The sequence below is a fragment of the Haliotis cracherodii genome, unplaced genomic scaffold (assembly GCF_022045235.1).
Source record: "Haliotis cracherodii isolate W230 unplaced genomic scaffold, xgHalCrac1.p SCAF_9, whole genome shotgun sequence".
Lineage (NCBI taxonomy): Eukaryota > Metazoa > Mollusca > Gastropoda > Lepetellida > Haliotidae > Haliotis > Haliotis cracherodii.
The window spans coordinates 2,048,337-2,068,005 of NW_027266343.1; the positions used below are offsets into that span (position 1 = coordinate 2,048,337).

The following is a 19,669-nucleotide window of genomic DNA, read 5'->3' on the forward strand; positions in this document are numbered from 1 at the left end:
ATCACTAGATTGTCTGGTCCAGACTCGATTATTTACAAACCGCCGTAATATTGCTGGAATATTGCTGTTGCTAAACAGCAAACAAACAAGAATCTATTGGGCTCAAAAGTCAAAATAGTGTTGCAAATGATATGAAGATTCCATTGGGTGCAAAAGTCAAAATAGTGCTGCAAATTATATGAAGATTCTATTGGGCGCTAAAGTCAAAATAGTGCTGCAAATTAAATGAAGATTCCATTGGGCACAAAAGTCAAAATAGTGCTGCAAATTATATGACGATTCCATTGGGCGTAAAAGTCAAAATAGTGCTGCAAATTATATGAAGATTCCATTGGGCGTAAAAGTCAAAATAGTGCTGCAAATGATATGAAGATTCCATTGGGCAGAACAGTCAAAATAGTGCTGCAAATTATATGACGATTCCATTGGGCGCAAAAGTTAAAATAGTGCTGCAAATGATATGAAGATTCTATTGGGTGCAAAAGTCAAAATAGTGCTGCAAATTATATAAAGATTCCATTGGGCGCAAAAGTCACAAATGGTGCTGCAAAATATATGAAAATTCTATTGGGCGCTAAAGTCAAAATAGTGCTGCAAATTATATGAAGATTCTATTTGGCGCAAAAGTCAAAATAGTGCTGCAAATTATATAAAGATTCCATTGGGCGCAAAAGTCAAAATAGTGCTGCAAATTATATGAAGATTCCACCAGGCACAAAAGTCAAAATAGTGCTGCAAATTATATGAAGATTCTATTGGGCGCTAAAGTCAAAATAGTGCTGCAAATTATATGAAGATTCTATTTGGCGCAAAAGTCAAAATAGTGCTGCAAATTATATAAAGATTCCACCAGGCACAAAAGTCAAAATAGTGCTGCAAATTATATGAAGATTCTATTGGGCTCAAAAGTCAAAATAGTGCTGCAAATTAAATGAAGATTCCATTGGGCACAAAAGTCAAAATAGTGCTGCAAATTATATGACGATTCCATTGGGCGTAAAAGTCAAAATAGTGCTGCAAATGATATGAAGATTCCATTGGGCGTAAAAGTCAAAATAGTGCTGCAAATGATATGAAGATTCCATTGGGCAGAACAGTCAAAATAGTGCTGCAAATTATATGACGATTCCATTGGGCGCAAAAGTTAAAATAGTGCTGCAAATGATATGAAGATTCTATTGGGTGCAAAAGTCAAAATAGTGCTGCAAATTATATAAAGATTCCATTGGGCGCAAAAGTCACAAATGGTGCTGCAAAATATATGAAAATTCTATTGGGCGCTAAAGTCAAAATAGTGCTGCAAATTATATGAAGATTCTATTTGGCGCAAAAGTCAAAATAGTGCTGCAAATTATATAAAGATTCCATTGGGCGCAAAAGTCAAAATAGTGCTGCAAATTATATGAAGATTCTATTGGGCGCTAAAGTCAAAATAGTGCTGCAAATTATATGAAGATTCCACCAGGCACAAAAGTCAAAATAGTGCTGCAAATTATATGAAGATTCTATTGGGCGCTAAAGTCAAAATAGTGCTGCAAATTATATGAAGATTCTATTTGGCGCAAAAGTCAAAATAGTGCTGCAAATTATATAAAGATTCCACCAGGCACAAAAGTCAAAATAGTGCTGCAAATTATATGAAGATTCTATTGGGCTCAAAAGTCAAAATAGTGCTGCAAATTAAATGAAGATTCCATCAGGCACAAAAGTCAAAATAGTGCTGCAAATTGTATGAAGATTCTATTGGGCGCTAAAGTCAAAATAGTGCTGCAAATTATATGAAGATTCTATTTGGCGCAAAAGTCAAAATAGTGCTGCAAATTATATGAAGACTCCATTGGGGACAAAAGTCAAAATAGTGCTGCAAATTATACGAATGGATCACTGAAAATGAGTGATGACACCAGGCGTTAGCGAAAAGGGACAATTTATATGACCCTTCCTTCTTGACGTGCAATATGTAAGGTCAGTTTAGAGTCATGAATACGTCGAAACCGTCGATGCTTTTCTCTTGTGTAATACAAAAGGCCAATCTATAAAACAATTGATTTTATTTTTCTGAACAAGATAATCTTGTTTTGGAAAGTAAAGATCATATTTGTTTATTACAATTCTATGTATTATTCTACTTAATTTGGCACATGTGATGCATATAACTTTTATTGTCCGTGATAAATTGGTTCATATAGCGTTGGAAGTTGTTGTGGGAGTAACACCGTCCCTCTCTCTCATTTTTTGTATGTCCTGATCATGTCTGTAACATCACTAATACATTCAGTGCATGCCTGAATGTTGCTTTATGCCACGGTGTCAGTAATATCTCTCTAGACGGTACACCTGAAATAAATGTTACTCCCAATTTCCAATGATTGTTTTCTTCCATTCAGACATACCCATTCCAAATGTCCATACCTTCTGTTGTCATCAGACAGCAACATGATTAATGATGCATATCTTGACTTTGTTGGTGCTTGGTATTAACATCTCTGGTCTACAAACGTTGCCGTTTAGACATAATTAGACCAGAGCTGACGAAACGAACCCCCGAGTGTCGTTGGCTGGTCCTTTGTGCAATAAACGAAATTGATCTTGGAAGGGATCTATTTGAAATAGCGTCATCAGCAGATGTGCATCTTGAAATCGATAAGAGGGGTGATTAATGAATTGGTTTACCCGATGAACACAGAACAACAAGAGACGCACGGTAAACGCCCACGATGCGTGGGGGGATATTGAACACACGCCAAAAGAACCTGCTTCAAGGTTACGCAATTGAGACATAAGCAATAACTTGATTGTCTTATGACACGGAATACTTCTGAGAGAAGAAATAAAACAAACTTTATTTATATATATATCACTGTTATTTTGTAGATGATAGCAAATGTATTTCGCCAGGAGATTAAAACAGGGTGCGATTAATAGTGCTATTTATATGATTATATTTATTTGCTGTTGCTGTTTAACACCACACTCAGCACTATTCCAGCTGTATGACGGCAGGCCCGTGAAGATCCGGGATAGAATAAGTCTTCAGCAACCCATGCTTGCCGTATAAGGTGATTATGCTTGTCATAAGAGGAAACTAAGGGGATTGGGTGGTCAGGCTCGCTGACTTGATTGATGCATGTCATGGCATCCCAATTACGTGGATCGATGCTCATGATGTCAATCACTGGATTGTCTGGTCCAGAGTTGATTATTTACAGACGATAACCGGTGCTTACTATGCTGATTTGCGTCATCGCTTGAGAGGCTCTATCAAAGAAATGCTGGTTGCTGGAGTTCTGGACTTCATGACAATGCCTCTCCTCACACATCTCAACTTGCAAAGGATGCAGTGGATATTTGAGACATTGCTTAGTGTTTGTTGATCCTGTGTTTGAAGTAATTACATTCAGTCAGTAATTAGAGACTTAATCCACATCGTCTTCTGTTTATATGTGCTGATTCTTCTGCCCGTGTCCTTATCGCAGCCAGCATGGGATTGGTCTAGTCACTGTATTGATGGCTCTACGCTGATTGGCTAAGACGTCAACACGCGGGTATAAATGCTAGTAAGCACTGGGTCTTGTAACACCACAATGGCTATAACATTTATATTGTGTTCTGTCGCTGTCGCTGTCGTGCTCTTTGCCATGTTTTACTGGTGAGTCATCGATTACTGTAACCCATGTGGTCATTATTTTGCTGAGATAAAGCATGTTAAAAAAAAAATCTTAAAAGTTATAATTCATAAGCCGTTTGCCCTTCACGAAGAGTAACTATACAATTAAACCGGTCGCCTTTCACTAAATCGTCCTGATTGACAAGTGTCCGGATTAATGAATCATGGGTACTCCTGTACCACCGTTGTTGGCTTTGAATAAATTAATGAATCTGAATAGCAATATTGCAGCCACATCCAGACAGGAGACGTACATTGTGCTCATGTTGGGTATAGAACCAGGAACTCCGGGTGGTAAGCAAGACTGCTATATCCTTATGATTGGCACGATTGGGCAAGTCGTCTAAGGCAATTATCCCTTCGGCACACCAGAAACTTATGATTGGGCGTTCGGAATCCCGGCTCGCCCCTAATATTGTTCTACGTTTGTCAGGATCATACTCGTGTTCCTGGATTTCACCAAAGTGGTAAACTTCGGGCTTTCCTCCCACATTAAACTGACACACTGTGAGATAACTGGAATATTTTTTAAAACAGCGTTCAACCAAATTCCCCTTACTCCCATACTATATATAATGTTATCCTTATGTGAATACGTGGATATTTGAGACATTGCTTAGTGTTTGTTGATCCTGTGTAATTCATTCATAAAGTTTATATTCATTCAAAGAGAAGCATTTCCCATTCTGCGGATCATAAAAGTGATGACGTAACTCGTTACAACCAGCAACGTTAAATTTAGGAGCATTGTGTTCGAAAATGTCAAACTGTTAAACACGCACAGGTTGCGTCATACTGAAACCATGACGTCATTCGTGTGTAGACTGTTGTCCAATAGAGCATTTGAATAATAACAACCAGTTGCTGTGCTGGAAACTCGGTCACAGCCTGAATACGTGTGCAAGCATCACACCGGCTAAATCGTCAATATGGATATCTATTCCCCCTGTATTTAGACTCCTAGCTCCGGGTCGTAATGTGTTTAGTCCATTAAGATGTTTTTGTTTACATTACACGTTCCTTGTAAATCGTGATACACAAACATGATTTTTTAAAGTGCAAAGATAACGCATGAAATACATGGCCGCAGTCCAATGCTCGGCATTCTGTTTGTGCACAGGTTTCTGCAGATGGTGTTTACATTTTGATGATATCTTATTGAATAGACGCATTCACTGTATTGCAACTTAATTGCTTTGTCGACACCATACGGCATCAATACACAATTCAAAAGAAGCAAGTGAACGTTTCGACCCAAGTCTTCGTCTGCTTTCACGCCCTTCGTGCACACTGAACAGGCGGTACTAATACTAATCGATGTCTGCATCATAAACAGTTGGTTGCAATAACATGTTTACCTGTGGCTGATACAAACATCTCAACAACAATCTTCATGCACTTGAACTATATGACGTAGTGTGTACGTTAATTTGACGTTATGGGGTGTTTTCTTGCAGGGGGGGGGGGGGGGGGGGGGGGGGCGTTATAATGCATCAACATCATGAATGGATGTAGGTTATACAAATAGTTTGCATTATCTTCGAGAAGTTGTAAAATATTGAAGATCATTAGGGCAATCTAACATCATCTATCAATGAGCTCTATGGTAACACTGAATGGAAACATGCTCCCAGCATCCCTAACAGACTCCCTGCTCTATATATCAATATTTTCTCTGTAAATGCAATCCTGACTTTATCGATTTGGGAGTGAATTCATATAGCATACGTCAGCATTTTTTAAGTTAAACGCCGTTGTAATTATCTAGGGCATTATTTGGTGATATATTGATATTTATACCAGGCAATTTATCTATATAGATGTATAATAAAGTGTCACTAGTTATTGATAAGCACCAATAGTGACAATAGATTTGTTGTTTTTTGGAATAATTTATTGATGTCAGTATGCCTACGATTTTCAGTCAGATGAGAGATGCTACATCTCAACGGAATTCCAGAAGTTTAATACCACAAGACTTTCTGTTGTAATACCCGACTCGACAAATCTTAGTTATTATCATTACGTTTATGAATTTTTTTTTAACATTTTGAAATTGTTTTTTGGGTAAAAATAAGTTCATAAATCACAACTAACTGAATAGCTCATATATGAATCCTTGTGTAATTTTCCACAGAACGAATGTTTGTCGATGAAAGCTTCACCTATCCTTCTATTATTCATAATTATTGGGTTCCGTGAAGATCCGGGTAATAATTGATCTTTAGCAACCCATGCGTGTCGTACAGTGCGACTATGCTTGTCTAAGAGGCGAATAACGGGATGGGTGGTCAGATCGATGCTCCTGATGTCAATCACTGGATTGTCTGGTCCAGACTCGATTATTTACAGACCGCCGTCATAAAGCTATAATAGTGCGGCGTTAAAGAACAAACAAAACCGTAATAACGGTTGTTTGAAAGTGACTGCATTCTAAAGTCAGCATATCCACATGTCACAAAACACTATATATGTGTTAAATGATAGAATGTAACAGTACAGATTCTAAACATTTAAAAAAAATCACACAGATCGTCGTAAAGAAGAAGAGAATGATAGTATATTCGTTAACGACTCGAGTATCAGCCCTGTGTGTGTTTCTATCATTTACAACACGGGACTTCGAGCGCCAGATTTTATTACCGTTGCTTTTAAAAATGCTAGGATGCAAACCTGTTTTCGTATGTAAAGCACGGGAATTGCCTAGAATGATTTCAAGCGAAATATCTTGAGTGTTATACATACATGTGTGAAGTAATTACATTCAAGTCAATAATTAGAGACTTAATCCACATCGTCTTCTGTTCGCATGTGCTGATTCTTCTGCCCGTGTCCTTAATCGCAGCCAGCATGGGATTGGTCTAGTCACTGTATTGATGGCTCCACGCTGATTGGCTAAGACGTCAACACGCGGGTATAAATGCTAGTAAGCACTGGGTCTTGTAAAGTGATTATGAATCTGTTCAAGTAAAGATAGCTCGAAGAAAACACCACAATGGCCATAACATTTATATTGTGTTCTGTCGCTGCCGTGCTCTGTGCCATGTTTTACTGGTGAGTCATCGATTACTGTAACCCATTGTGTCATTATTTTGCTGAGATAAAGCATGTTAAACATAATCTTAAAAGTTATAATTCATAAGCCGTCTGCCCTTCACGAAGAGTAACTATACAATTAAACCGGTCGCCTTTCACTAAATCGTCCGGATTGACAAGTGTCCGGATTAATGAATCATGGGTACTCCTGTACCACCGTTGTTGGCTTTGAATAAATTAATGGATCTGAATCGGGTACAGATTATTGTGACTTTGCAAATGGTAAGTACTGTTTCCGGATTAACAGGTATCCGGATTTTCGGAGTTCCAGTGCATGTTAGCCATAACAATTTACAACTTTATGTTGAAAAAATCTCATTGAACTTTATCTTACAGCATCCGACGACAGCAGATGAGGGTGTTTAAAGACATGGGAATCCCCGGGCCGGAGCCTAATTTCCTGTTTGGGAATTTACTATCACTTAAAACAAAGGTATGTTGTGTTACCTAATATACAGAACGCTGAACACCAACTGTATACAACGTATGCCTTCTTTGAAATAGTGTACGATTAACACTACGCTTTATTATGGCATGTCAAAGTTGATACATATATCACACCGAAGGCACAGAAAGTACATTCTATAGCTCCGAGCTCCGATTGATAAGCCAACAGCGTGGATTGTGTGGTGTATCAGTTGTAAGCCCTTATCGGTATCCACCTACCTGAGGTGCACCTTTGAGTGGAGACATGCGGGTCGACAATCTCGCCTTATATAAACATGACCCGTCGTTCGTCCCCGGTGTGACATAACGTACACGACGTAGCCTGGCACTGTAACGCGGACGGAGTCCCGACACACGTGTCTACTCCTTGTGTGAACGAGGGGCTGAATAGCATTGCAGGTTGATGTAGGTCGTATATATTGTGTCACTTAATGGATTGTGGATATATATGTATATATATTAGACTTCGAGTGAGTTGAACGTTATGAATGATATGGATGATATCATTTTCTTTAATTTGGGCGTTGAATAGTAATTAAACATTAAAGCGCGTGGGCAGTAGAGTCTTTGCAACATTGGGTGTGTCCTCATAATAATCTATAAACACAGCAACTAGAGCATACACACGCTCAGCCGTGTGGGTGAATGGCTTATTTTCAGACATAACATACAACGTACATCTAAGCCATCACACTTTTCCGCTGTTGTATGAGAAGCGTGTCGCGAAAATGTTATTTTGGACGAATGCTATACACGGCTTTCTCAAGCTTTCTGTCAACACGAGTATGACCACAGATTGGGATCAAAATAGATATGTCGGAAAAAAAACACGATGACGTGATCAAACATGTGAAGCGAAGCCGGTGTTTCTGCTGTGCTAACCCGTTACATGTCATTTCAAAACGATGAATTCAATCAAACTGGCGCAGTTACACACATAAGAGCACAACAAACATAACTATTAATAATGTGACTGTGAAAATTTCTTCTTCCACACGTCTTGCCATTGTTGATTTGATATATGAAGGTCGTCGGTTATACTGTAATCGGTGTATCCCTGCCGCAACTGTGCAAGTCATTGTTTATAACCTGTCATCGATGCACTTTCGTGGCAACCATTCAGTAACGATGCCAGCCACACGACTCAGCTATGATTACATGTATATAAATTAATTAATTCGTTATTTTTCAGAGTTTTCATGAAATATACCAAGAGTGGACAAAAACATATGGATCAACTTACGGGTACTAAATTAATTTCGTTGTAAATATGCAGGTTAAAATTGATCGACATTATATAACTTAAGACGCCGGTACATCGATAATTGTTAAGGTAACAAAATCAATATTTGTCGATTCACCATATAACAATTCTCTGATTACCAGGTATCGATTATTGCAAATTTGACACTGACGTATTCAAAACTGCTAGTGATTAATAAAACTGATATCAAAGACGCCCAAGAAAGAGGCGTCCTACAAGATCATTAATTACCTTATCGATCACTATATGTCTTGCAGGTATTTTGAAGGACCCACACCTGTCCTGGTTACATCAAACACAGACATTCTTCACCAGGTGTTCATCAAACAGTTCAGCAAGTTCCATGCACGAAAGGTGAAAACATTTAGAAATATCGTTTTCTGCCGTGGCCTGGGGGGCCCAGTCGTCTAAGGCGCCGCGATTCGCTGTGCAGAGTTGCGTCCCTTGGGCACGCCAGAAACCTATGATTGTGGGTTAGAATCCCGGTTCGCCCCGATTATGTTTCTAGGTTTGTCAGCACCATACCCGTGCTCATTGTTTCAACGAAGTGGTAAACGTCTCAGACCTGCATCACCTCGGACTTTCCTCCCACATTAAGCTAACACGCTGTGATATAACTGGAATACTGTTAAAAGCGGCGTTAAACCCAACTCCCTCACTCACTCACTCACTGAAGTGGTCTGCCGATGGAAGAAAACTATTCAGACGATTTCTTGTCAAGGAACAAGATCATACATGTATCAAAGTACATACGTGTCCTTATATGTTCATATTTCAGAGGGGCGGTCGGGTAGCCCAGTGGCTAAAGCGTTCGCTCGTCACGCCGAAGACCCGGGTTCGATTCCCGACATGGGTACAATGTGTGAAGCCCATTTGTGGTGTCCCCCGCCGTGATATTGCTGGAATATTGCTAAAAGCGGCGTAAAACAATACTCACTCACTCACTCACTCACTCACTCATATTTCAGAAATTTCATTTATAAAAAAATAGCTTTGGTGCATGGATAAATTACAACCGTGTTCTTCATTTCACCTGTAGAATGTCGTCTCCAGTCTATATATCATCTGTGACAAGTGATTATCATCAATCTCTTGCAACACCTGCAATCAACTGTCGGTAATTTGATGTTTCAGGTGTTTCCGGTGCAGGTTGACCCTGATAAGGATGAAGATGTCCACATGTTCTTTGCTCGAGGAGAACGCTGGAAGAGGCTTAGGTCCATCGTTAATCCTGCTTTCAGCTCTGCTAAAATGAGAATGGTGGGTACCCTGCCTTCATTGTGATTACATGCACGTGGTAGCTATCATACTGACACTTGGCGACAAGTCAATCTTGCTTTTCTGTTTGAATGAAATATATATTGTTCCACGAATATTCATTCATACATAACCGCAGTTGACCTTATAGATCGTTTGAATAGGCACTGAGAGTTTTGACGATCATACCCTTCGAAATCGTCTCTTTAGAACTACATGCTTATTACAAGGTTATATGCACAAATCGATTTTTGGTACCATGTAGCTTATCTTACTTACGTAATCCCACCAACAACACATAGTCCACAAATGAGAACTGGAACTTAATAAAGTAGACAAATACGTTATGGATAACAACTTTTTTATTTATGTTGCATTAAGAAGTTGTTGTGCATAAATTGTTTGTCTACTTTGTCATCCGTTAACTTCTAAGAAATGTCTAGAAGTTTCAGGCCATAGGCCCACAGAACATACATGATCTCAATAAAGTGTATGCATAAATACATGAAAAGAATATAATACATAAATAATACATCAGTGAATTGTGAGTGACTCGCGTAATCTAAAAGCGTAGTAGATATATTTAGCAAGTTGTGTAATAGTGTATTTGCATTTAGAAGACATAAGATTTACAAATTTGTAATAGGATGGATTAGTGTGAAAATATGTATCAATACAATGTAAACGTAATGTTGAATATGAAGTACAAATATGAAGGAAATGATATTCATTTTCAATGTAGTTGAAGTCCAATTTTTGACATTGTGGGCAAAATCTTTTGTTTTCTTCTGTATTGGTATGACGTCCAGTTTCGATCATAAGTTTATGGCAGCTGCATCGGAATCTTGTTAGGGTTAGAAATGTCTATCAAACTATTGAATTTAATACAATAATCTGTTCCCACACTTTAGCATCATATTTCTGTCAATCAAATGCAGCTGTGCGACAGGCATCCGTTCCAGGTCCTTGGCACTTCCCCTTGTCCCAATCGCCCACTTCTTCTCCAGTAAACAACTTGACAAATCTTAAAGAAGTAGACCTAAATCGTGACTTACATGAGTCTTAGGTTACAAACAATTGCGACATGAAACAATAAGGGTCAGATAAGCCAAGGCTTCCTTTCCGCCCTTTGGGGATTCCGGTTAGAATAGGTCCCCTAACAACCTATGCTAGTCGTAAGACGCAACAAAATATATAGATGGGTGGTCAGGCTCGGTGACCTGATTGCTGTTCGTGGTATCCCGACTTTGAACGTTGCTCGCAATATCAATCACTGGATTGTCTGGTCCAGACTTGATTATGTAGAGGCCGACGTCATATTGCTGGAATATTGCTGAGTTTTAAAGAATATGCAGAATTCAGTTCAGTGTCATTGTATTCAATGTAAATGTGTAAAGGCAGTTAGTTCATTGTTGGGTTTCAGATGTCCCCAGTCATCAACAAATGCGTCAATAACCTCGTCGACAATGTGGGAGGGGAATGCGACAGAAACGCCACCTTCAATATTCACGAGTAAGTGGATGTTTTTCTCCTTCTACCTCAAACGTGAATTAACCTTAGGCATCATTTTTCGGGAACGTTAAGTGTATATCGAACATTGTATTGTTAAGCTAGCTATGCAAACTGTGTCGCATCTTTCAGCGTATGTTCTTTTACTACCTAACACCACTAGGGGTGAGGTGGTGTGTGTGGGTGGGGGAGTCGTCTAGGGCTCAGACTGAGTTGCGTTCCTGAGGCGTACCAGAAATCTCGGTTTGTCAGCACCTTTCACCCAAGTGATAAACGTCTAACACAAACGCAATCACTGTTGACTCACTAACCTTTCGCCCGTGAAGATCCGGGTCAGAATAGGCCTTCAGCAACCCATGCTTGCCGTAAGAGGCAAATATGCTTGTCGTAAGTGGCGACTAACGGGATCGGGTGGTCAGACTCGCTTATCCTAATTGCCTAGATCGATGCTCATGACATCAATCACTCCATTATCTGGTCCACACTCGTATATTTACTGACCGCATTCATATAGCTGAACAAACAAAAAATCCTCATTAACACACAACCATCACATCTACATTGCCAGGAAGCATATTCACGATGATCAGGGGCGGTCGGGTAGCCTAGTGGTTAAAGCGTTCGCTCGTCACGCCGAAGACCCGGGTTCGATTCCCGACATGGGTACAATGTGTGAAGCCCATTTCTGTTGTCCCCCGCCGTGATATTGCTTGAATATTGCTAAAAGCGGCGTAAAGCCATACACACTCACACTCACGATGATCATGCTATTCTGAAAGAGAGAGTCAGTGTACCAAAGGTGTTTTCTTCCAACAGGCAGTTTCAGCGTCTCACCCTTGACACCATCGTCCACTGTGCCTTCAACCTGAAGTCACGGGCTCTGCAGGACCCCAACGACCCCTTCTTGAAACACTGCCATGGAGTGATAACAGACACCACCAAGCGCCCTCTACTCTTTCTACTAGGATGTACGTATACATACCCACCATCCTTAACAAGCTCTATAAACACTTTAGGAGCACCTTTGACGAACAGCTGGCGTCATCAATGATTTTCAGTGATGCATTCATATAATTTTCACTGCCATTTTGCCTTTACCCCCAATGGAATCTCTTTCGTCGGATGATCGAGACGGGTTATTCTACGTTTATATTAACATTAAAATCGTGGGTTGTTGGTCTCTAGTGTTCGAGGGATGGTAGCCAAATGGTTATTTTAAAACACTTGCCTGGGTTCCATTGCACATGTGGGTACACTGTATTTATATATTGCTAAAGAATGCGTAAACCATAGTCTCTTTGTTTATTTATTTGATGTTTTACACTTCTCAGCAGTATCCAAGCTTTACCATGCCGCCCTGTACATAATCGAATAGGGACAAATTGTGATTGATATTATGAACATCGTCCCACGTCGGTGGGTGCGATGACACGCCATCAACCTAGTTTGTTTGTTTGTTGTTTGACGCCCCACACTCAGCAATATTTCAGCTTTATGACGGTGGTCGGTAAATAATCGAGTCTGGATCAGACAATCCAGTGATTGACATCATGAGCATCGATCCAAACAATTGGGATACGATGACATGCATCAACTAAGTCAGCGAGCCTGACCACCCGATCCCGTTAGTCGCCTCTTACGACAAGCGTAGTCGCATTTTACGGCAAGCATGAGTTTCTGAAGACCTATTCTACCCCGGATCTTCACGGGTCCCATTTACCAAGTCACAACTCTGACAACCCTATCTATTTAGCCGCCTCGTTCAAGACCAGATTACTAGAGACCTACTAGAATCCATAGTTACTGGTCACTCTTGCCAGAGCCCAATTCCATAAAATTATGTTATTTTTTCTTCCAGTTCTGTTTCCCGCGCTCCACGCCCTGTGGATCTTCATATACTACTTCCTGAGGAACATCCAGTTCAATCCGTTCTTCTGGCTGGAGGAGAAGATCAATGCTGTCATTGAAGAGAGGAAGTCAACTAACTTTGTAAGTTCACCCTTCACCCACTATATACAGTGGCGGTTGGATAGCGTAGTTGATGGTGTTTATTCCGTAATGAGGACACCGGCCCATTATACAAGTATTTACTCACACACATATATATTTGACAGAGAATGTTTGCCTTGTGATGTACAATAGTGGACAGTATTGCTACTTAGGATAATTAATGACGTCTTTAAAATATCTTTTGCGTTTTATAAGTGCTAAGAAAATATATTGCCCTAGACTGTTAAGTAAAGGCGGATTCGAGCTTGAGAATAGCCTTTTAAGTTTTTGCGGGTTTGGATGGACACAATAATACTTTGGTAAAATGCTGTCTCTTAAATCTGCATAGAATGGACGTTGGAGGCCATATTCGCACTTGGGAAAATCACCCATTTAGGAACATATTCAATTCACCAGTAATCCTTTTCTTATAATTTGAATATTCCAATTTGGCTCTGCAGCCTTGACAGTTCTTTCCCGTTTTGTGGACAGAATGACTTACAGTTTATGTAGCGAGTGGTTGACTTTGGTTCCTCGCTGCTTTGGACAGTATCATGACGGCTTGATGTAAGAGGAAAGCCCCAAATGATGCAGGTCTCAGACGTTTACCACTTTGGTGAAACCCTCGAGCCAGGCTATGGTACTGACAAACCTAGAAACATAATTAGAGCGCACTAGGATTCGAACCCACGATCTGGCAGGACTAAAGGAATTTTTTTCTACGATTCCAGAGTCTCTGACGACTGGGCACCCGTGCTCCATACAGTTAATGTAATATTTGTGACTGCATCTGGTCTTTGCTTCTTACAGGACGGGAAGGACATGCTCCAGCTTATGATGAAGGCGAGATTCAAGGGAAGATGCTTTCCCTACGAGAAACAGACGGGAAAAGGATTTGAAATGAGTCAAAACAACGCAAATCAAAATATCGCTAAAACTCTCTCGAACAAGGTAAACAAAGAAAACAGCTTTGATATGTTGAAACAAAGTTCTATCAGGCTATCAAATCTACCTGTTAATTATCAGACCCGTGAAGATCCGGGATAGAATAGGTCTTCAACGCCGAAGGAAGCGGCTAAGGGGATCGGGTGGTCAGACTCGCTGACTTGGTTGATGCATGTCATTGTATTCCAATTGCGTGGATCTATGCTCATGATGTCAATCACTGGATTGTCTGGTTCAGACTAGATTATGTGCAGACCGTTGTCATTTGGCTGGAATATTGCTGAATGCGGCGTTAAACAACAAACAAACAAACTAATGTATATTATCAACCAATTTAGGAAATATTTCCCAGTAATAATATGAACGTGTTTTGAAAAAAACGGACTCGCAGTTATCTCATGCAATCTTTTAATCGGAATGGGGACACGAGTGGTCCAGTTGTCTAAGGAGCTGAAAATCGCTGTGCAGAACCGCATCCCATAGTCACGCAAAAACATGATCGTGGGTTCGAATCCCAGATTCGCTCTAATCCGCCCTAATCATGTTTCAAGGTTTGTCAGCACTACGCCCGTGATCGTGGGTTGCACCAGTGTCGTAAAGGGATGATACCTGCTTCGTTTCCTCGCATGGGAACTGACATGCTGTGATGTAACTGAAATACGGTTCAAAGCAGCGTTACACCCAAGCGACTCACTCATTCAATCGGTAAATAATTCCCCATTTGCAGGAGATTGTGTCCCAGGCCCTCCTGTTTACCCTGGCGGGCTACGAGACCACAAGCACAAGCTTAGCCTACATATTCTATGAACTGGCGCGCAATCCGCACATACAAGAAAATATATGGGAGGAAATCCAGCAACACTATCCGAATAAGGTAAGCAGAATCAACCAAATCTGACTTAAGAAAATTATGATGTATTGATGATGCTTTTGTTTGTTGTTTTACGTCGCCATCAGCAATATTGCTAGCTATATGACGGCGGTCTGTAAACAGCGCGTTTAGACCAGACAATCCAGTGATTGACATCATGAGCATCGATCTACGCAAATGGGATACGATGACATGCATCAACCAAGTCAGATAGCCAGGCCGCCCGATCCCGTTAGTCGCCAAGCATAGTCGCTTTACGACAGGCACGGGTCTTTAGATCAATTCTACCCCGGATCTTCACGGGTGTATTAATAATGAACCCCAAAGCTAATCATACTAGATATGATTTTGATAGTTATATCCAAAGTTCACATTTTTCCGGTGGGGTGAAATTGAGATTTTTATCGCGTTAAAGATTATTTCACTTTATAGCGACGTACATGCACGTGTGTGTGTGGTTGCCTGGACTAGTCCTGACTTATGCCTATTTTATGGTGCTAACCCAGTGAGATACCATGCCACAGTTTAACGTGAATACCTCACTCAGACAAGCACACTGATCTAGAGCCGACCAGTCCTTTAATACAGAGGCAGGGTATTAACAAGTACCATCTTTTTGGTATGAAGGCCTGTGATCGAACCACACCCCTTCTGCTCTCCTTGGCGACGCTCTACCCACTACACCACGGAGGCGGTCTTCCGTGTATTGTATTGTTGTGTACTTATGTCACGGAGTCTGTGCGTGTGTATATATATGACGGATGTCTTCATATTTCTTTACACAGAATGACGTTCCCAACTATGACAACGTTCGCGGTTTACCGTACCTGGAGCAGGTTATTAAGGAGACTCTCAGAAAATATGTTGTTGCAAGCAAGTAAGTCAATCTTTTACATACATTCCCCGACCCGGGAGAATCATTTGTTTGTTTGTTGTTTAACGCCGCCCTCAACAATATTCCAGCTGTATGACTGCGGTCTGTAAATAATAAAGTCTGGACGAGACAGTCCAGTGACTGACATCATGACCATCGATCTACGCAATTAGGTTTCGATGACAGGCATCGACCAAGTCAGTGAGCCTGACCACCCGATCCCGTTAGTCGCCGACCCGCGAAGATCCGGGGTAGAATAGGTCTTCAGCAACCCTTGCTTGTCGTAGAAGGCGACTATGCTTGTAAAAGGCGACTAATGGGAACGGGTGGTCAGGCTCGCTGACTTGGTTGATGCTTGTCATCGATCCCAAATGCGTTCAATTGTTAGTTTCTGTTACGACAAGTCTGAACGCCTGTCACGGCAAGCATGGGTTGCTGAAGACCTATTCTGACCCGGATGTTCAAGGGTGCCGGGAGATTCAGGGGAGGGTCACCAAAACCTCATGGCGGGTTCAGAGGGGGGTCATCAATGCACTTGTGGGAGGGTCATGGAAAAGGTTAATGAAAACCTTTGAAGGAAAAGTGTTTAGAAAAGGCCGAAAGAAACTGATAAACATTCTTCAACTGTATTATCATGAATTATCCGTGGTTAGTGTGTAGAATGTGCAGTTTTTATTTTACTTTTACTATTACTATTACAAATGTTAATTTCGACCATTGGGTCCTTTAATATGAAATACAAAATTGTTAAAAGAGTTTTGCCAAGGGCACAAATTAAGTGTTGGTGTTTGTTTTCAGTGTGATTGCCCGGCAGTGTCGGGAGACGGCGGTAGTGGAGGGCATCACGATACCCAAGGGGATGCTGGTACAGGCCGATGTCTGGAGTCTGCACAGGAGGGAGGACCTGTGGGGACCAGACACAGAGGAGTTCCAACCCCACAGGTCAGTCCACAACCCTATCCACTGTACCTTTCTGTATTTTGTCGTCAGGGAACCAAACGAATTTCCATAACTATTCCTGGGTCCACTTGCACAAAGCTATCTTAGCACTACGACTATCTTAAGTCTATGTTAGAACATGGGCATTACGATCATAGCGCTGAGATCGCTTAATGCAAGTGGGCCCTGGTCGGTTTTTTTATTTTGTGTGTGTAAATTTGGCAGTTGAGCCGATAGGGCACGGGACGCCCAGCAGTCTGAGACGCAATTCACTATGCTGAGTTGCATCCCATAGTCGTGCCAGGATCCGCTGATCTCGGAGTCGAGACCCAGATCCCGATTAGCAATATAGATCGTTGGTTGGTTAGTAGTATATTTGCCACCCTCACTCTCAATGACTTTGATCCTGTCTTTTCACGGGAATATGGTGTCAATGCCCCGCTGCTTACCTCACATGCCGTAGATTCACGACTGAAAGTCACTCATTTATGAAATCCATTGAAAACAGAGTCACAACGTTTACTTTGCCGCCATTACCGCGGGGCCTAACCAAGCGCTTTTGCTATTAATAAAACCACTTATATATTTGACATGATTAATGGCATTGCTATAAATGCCGACAAAGATATTACTGTCGCGATCTGGCAAATTGTCAACTGTGTCTTACGTGACTTTTCAATACGACTGGAGGGATGAACGAGTTGGCTAGGTATTCATTGCCTCAGATGTTGAATACTGTGTGGCTTTGGGCAGTTCGTATCAGAATTGTCGGAAACGTTTCCTGCTTACATGATGTATATTACAACATAAGAATGATCACCGTGGCGCCACAGTTAATGTTATAATCCTTGTGCAGGCAAACAAAACAATTAAACGTCTATATCAACTGTAGTGATATAGCCCCAGTCAGTTTAGATTGGTTTGAGTGAATTCTGTTGTGCGCCGTACACACCAGCTGTGTCATGATTGCCTGAAATATACGAAATTTGGGGAAACGGGTCAATGGTTGATAAGAGGAGTACTAACTACGCCATCTGGGCACGGATGATATACTCTCTCATTCCGCTCACTCCACCCTCATTGCAGTAGCCTACTCTTTAAAATACAGGGCTAGGGGTTTGGGCAAGAGACAGAACATTTTTCAGTCTTTGAATCAAGACAGGATTTACAGGAGATACAGTGAAAAAATATGTTTGTCTTATCGTGTTAACGTTTGGAAAAAGCTATACCTTTCAAACAAACCCAACACCCCTTACCCTAAAACACCAAAACAAAAAACAAAGGCTATCCCCATGCGTAGTTCAGACGGTACTACTCAAAAGAAGTTAAGAACACCCGATTCTATCATATTTACTATAGTTGATCTGTCATTCCATGAGAAGAATCGGGTGTTCTCTAACTTCTTTTGAGTTGTATATATAATTTCTTGAAGATCGCATTGTGCAAGTTGGCCCTGATCTTTTTATAATTTTCTTTTGAGTCGTATATATAATTGAGTAAAGACAGCAATGTTATTAACACATGCTCTTGCTTACAGATTTGCACCTGACAAACAAAGAGCTCGTCACCCCATGGCGTGGATGCCATTCGGCGGGGGACCACGGATGTGTGCTGGGCTCAGGTTTGCCATCCTTCAAGCAAAGACGGCAACGGTGGAGCTGATTAGGAACTTTCAATTTGCTTTGTCTAAAGACATGACGACGCCATTGCAGCTTATTGAAGGCGCAACAGTATGTCCCAAGGATGGCATTCACCTGACAGCCAAGAGACGTAGCTGAAGCTTTCCACTACCCAGGGGAACTTTGACCTATTATGCAAGTCCATCCCGGACGTATGACCTCGGGTCTCGAACTTTCTGATAGTTCACACAATCGTCGACTGCAATTGTTTGAGAGTGTCAACGTGCTTCGAGTGAAGGACACTAAGCCTTTGTGAGCTGTTGCAGCTGATTCTGCAGAATTTCATGGACGCAACTTTTGTGTGCATGCACTCACGTGTGCATCGTGGGATAAGCTGAGAACTCACGTGTTGATACTCTGTGCCAAACGGTTCAGTGGTGCTGGGGCAGGCCCGTCCCTGTTTCATATTGTTACATTCTGGTGTCCGTCATCATGAGTTGTCGTCCTTGTGTGTGTGTGTGTGTGTGTGTGTGTGTGTGTGTGTGTGTGTGTGTGATTTGTCCGACACTATAGCAGCATCATTCATCACTTTTACACAGATCATCTTCTAGTCATCCTCATCTGTTACACTATTGCATTTGTTGAAATATTTTATATGAATAAAAGACGACGGAGCATTATAACCAATCTTTGTTCTATATTCATAGTAAAAGTAATGCATTACAACCGATAGCGGGTCCAGCCCTACACTACAGTTATGGGACTGGGCGGTAGCTTGGTCGTTGAATACTTTTCTCGTCACGCCTGTGACCCGAGTTCGAATCCAACATGGGTGAAATATCTGAAGCCAAGATTTGGTGTTCCCTGCCGTGATGTTGCTAAAGGTGATGTAAAACCATGTTCACTCACTCACTCACTCACTCACACACACACACTCTATTATGTCAACCGAGGACACATTTGGAGGGTGATGAAAAGAACGCCTCCAACTGATCTGCATGAATAAGGAACAGTGTAAAACGCACAGTGAGCAAGAGGGCTGTCCTTAATCGAGTCTGGACAAGAAATACAAACGGTTGATAAACTTGGAGGTCGTGATACGACGACAGACTATCTTCCAGGTCACACTGATAAAGCAAGTCACTATACTATCTGCTCTTACTACAAACACATCGTAGTGGGAAAATATCTG

The 19,669-nt window shown here is 41.1% G+C and overlaps 2 protein-coding genes across 2 annotated transcripts in view; one reads left to right on the forward strand and one right to left on the reverse strand.

Annotated features, from left to right (window-relative positions):
* The window catches only part of LOC139451667 (erythroid differentiation-related factor 1-like), a 78,268-nt gene extending 70,687 nt beyond the window's left edge, over positions 1-7,581 (reverse strand). Inside the window, exon 1 of the mRNA XM_071232988.1 lies at positions 7,430-7,581. Within this exon, the coding sequence (XP_071089089.1) occupies positions 7,430-7,456 (27 nt within the window). The 5' untranslated portion in view covers positions 7,457-7,581. The remainder of the gene's footprint in view (positions 1-7,429) is intronic.
* On the forward strand, positions 6,626-19,151 carry LOC139451668 (cytochrome P450 3A24-like). The gene is made up of 12 exons (XM_071232990.1): positions 6,626-6,721; positions 7,100-7,196; positions 8,403-8,455; positions 8,732-8,828; positions 9,609-9,734; positions 11,155-11,243; positions 12,057-12,208; positions 13,099-13,229; positions 14,040-14,180; positions 15,831-15,922; positions 16,718-16,861; positions 18,396-19,151. The coding sequence occupies exons 1-12, from the start codon at positions 6,663-6,665 to the stop codon at positions 18,634-18,636; spliced, it is 1,422 nt and encodes a 473-aa protein (XP_071089091.1). The 5' UTR covers positions 6,626-6,662; the 3' UTR covers positions 18,637-19,151.
* Positions 19,152-19,669: the final 518 nt, after the last annotated feature.

Excerpts from the sequence above, each read along its gene's own strand:
- LOC139451668 (XM_071232990.1), top strand. The coding sequence starts at position 6,663 with ATGGCCATAACATTTATATTGTGTTCTGTCGCTGCCGTGCTCTGTGCC. Across the intron at positions 8,829-9,608 it reads GCAAGTTCCATGCACGAAAG|GTGTTTCCGGTGCAGGTTGA; the intron begins GTGAAAACATTT and ends TTGATGTTTCAG. Across the intron at positions 13,230-14,039 it reads AGAGGAAGTCAACTAACTTT|GACGGGAAGGACATGCTCCA; the intron begins GTAAGTTCACCC and ends TGCTTCTTACAG.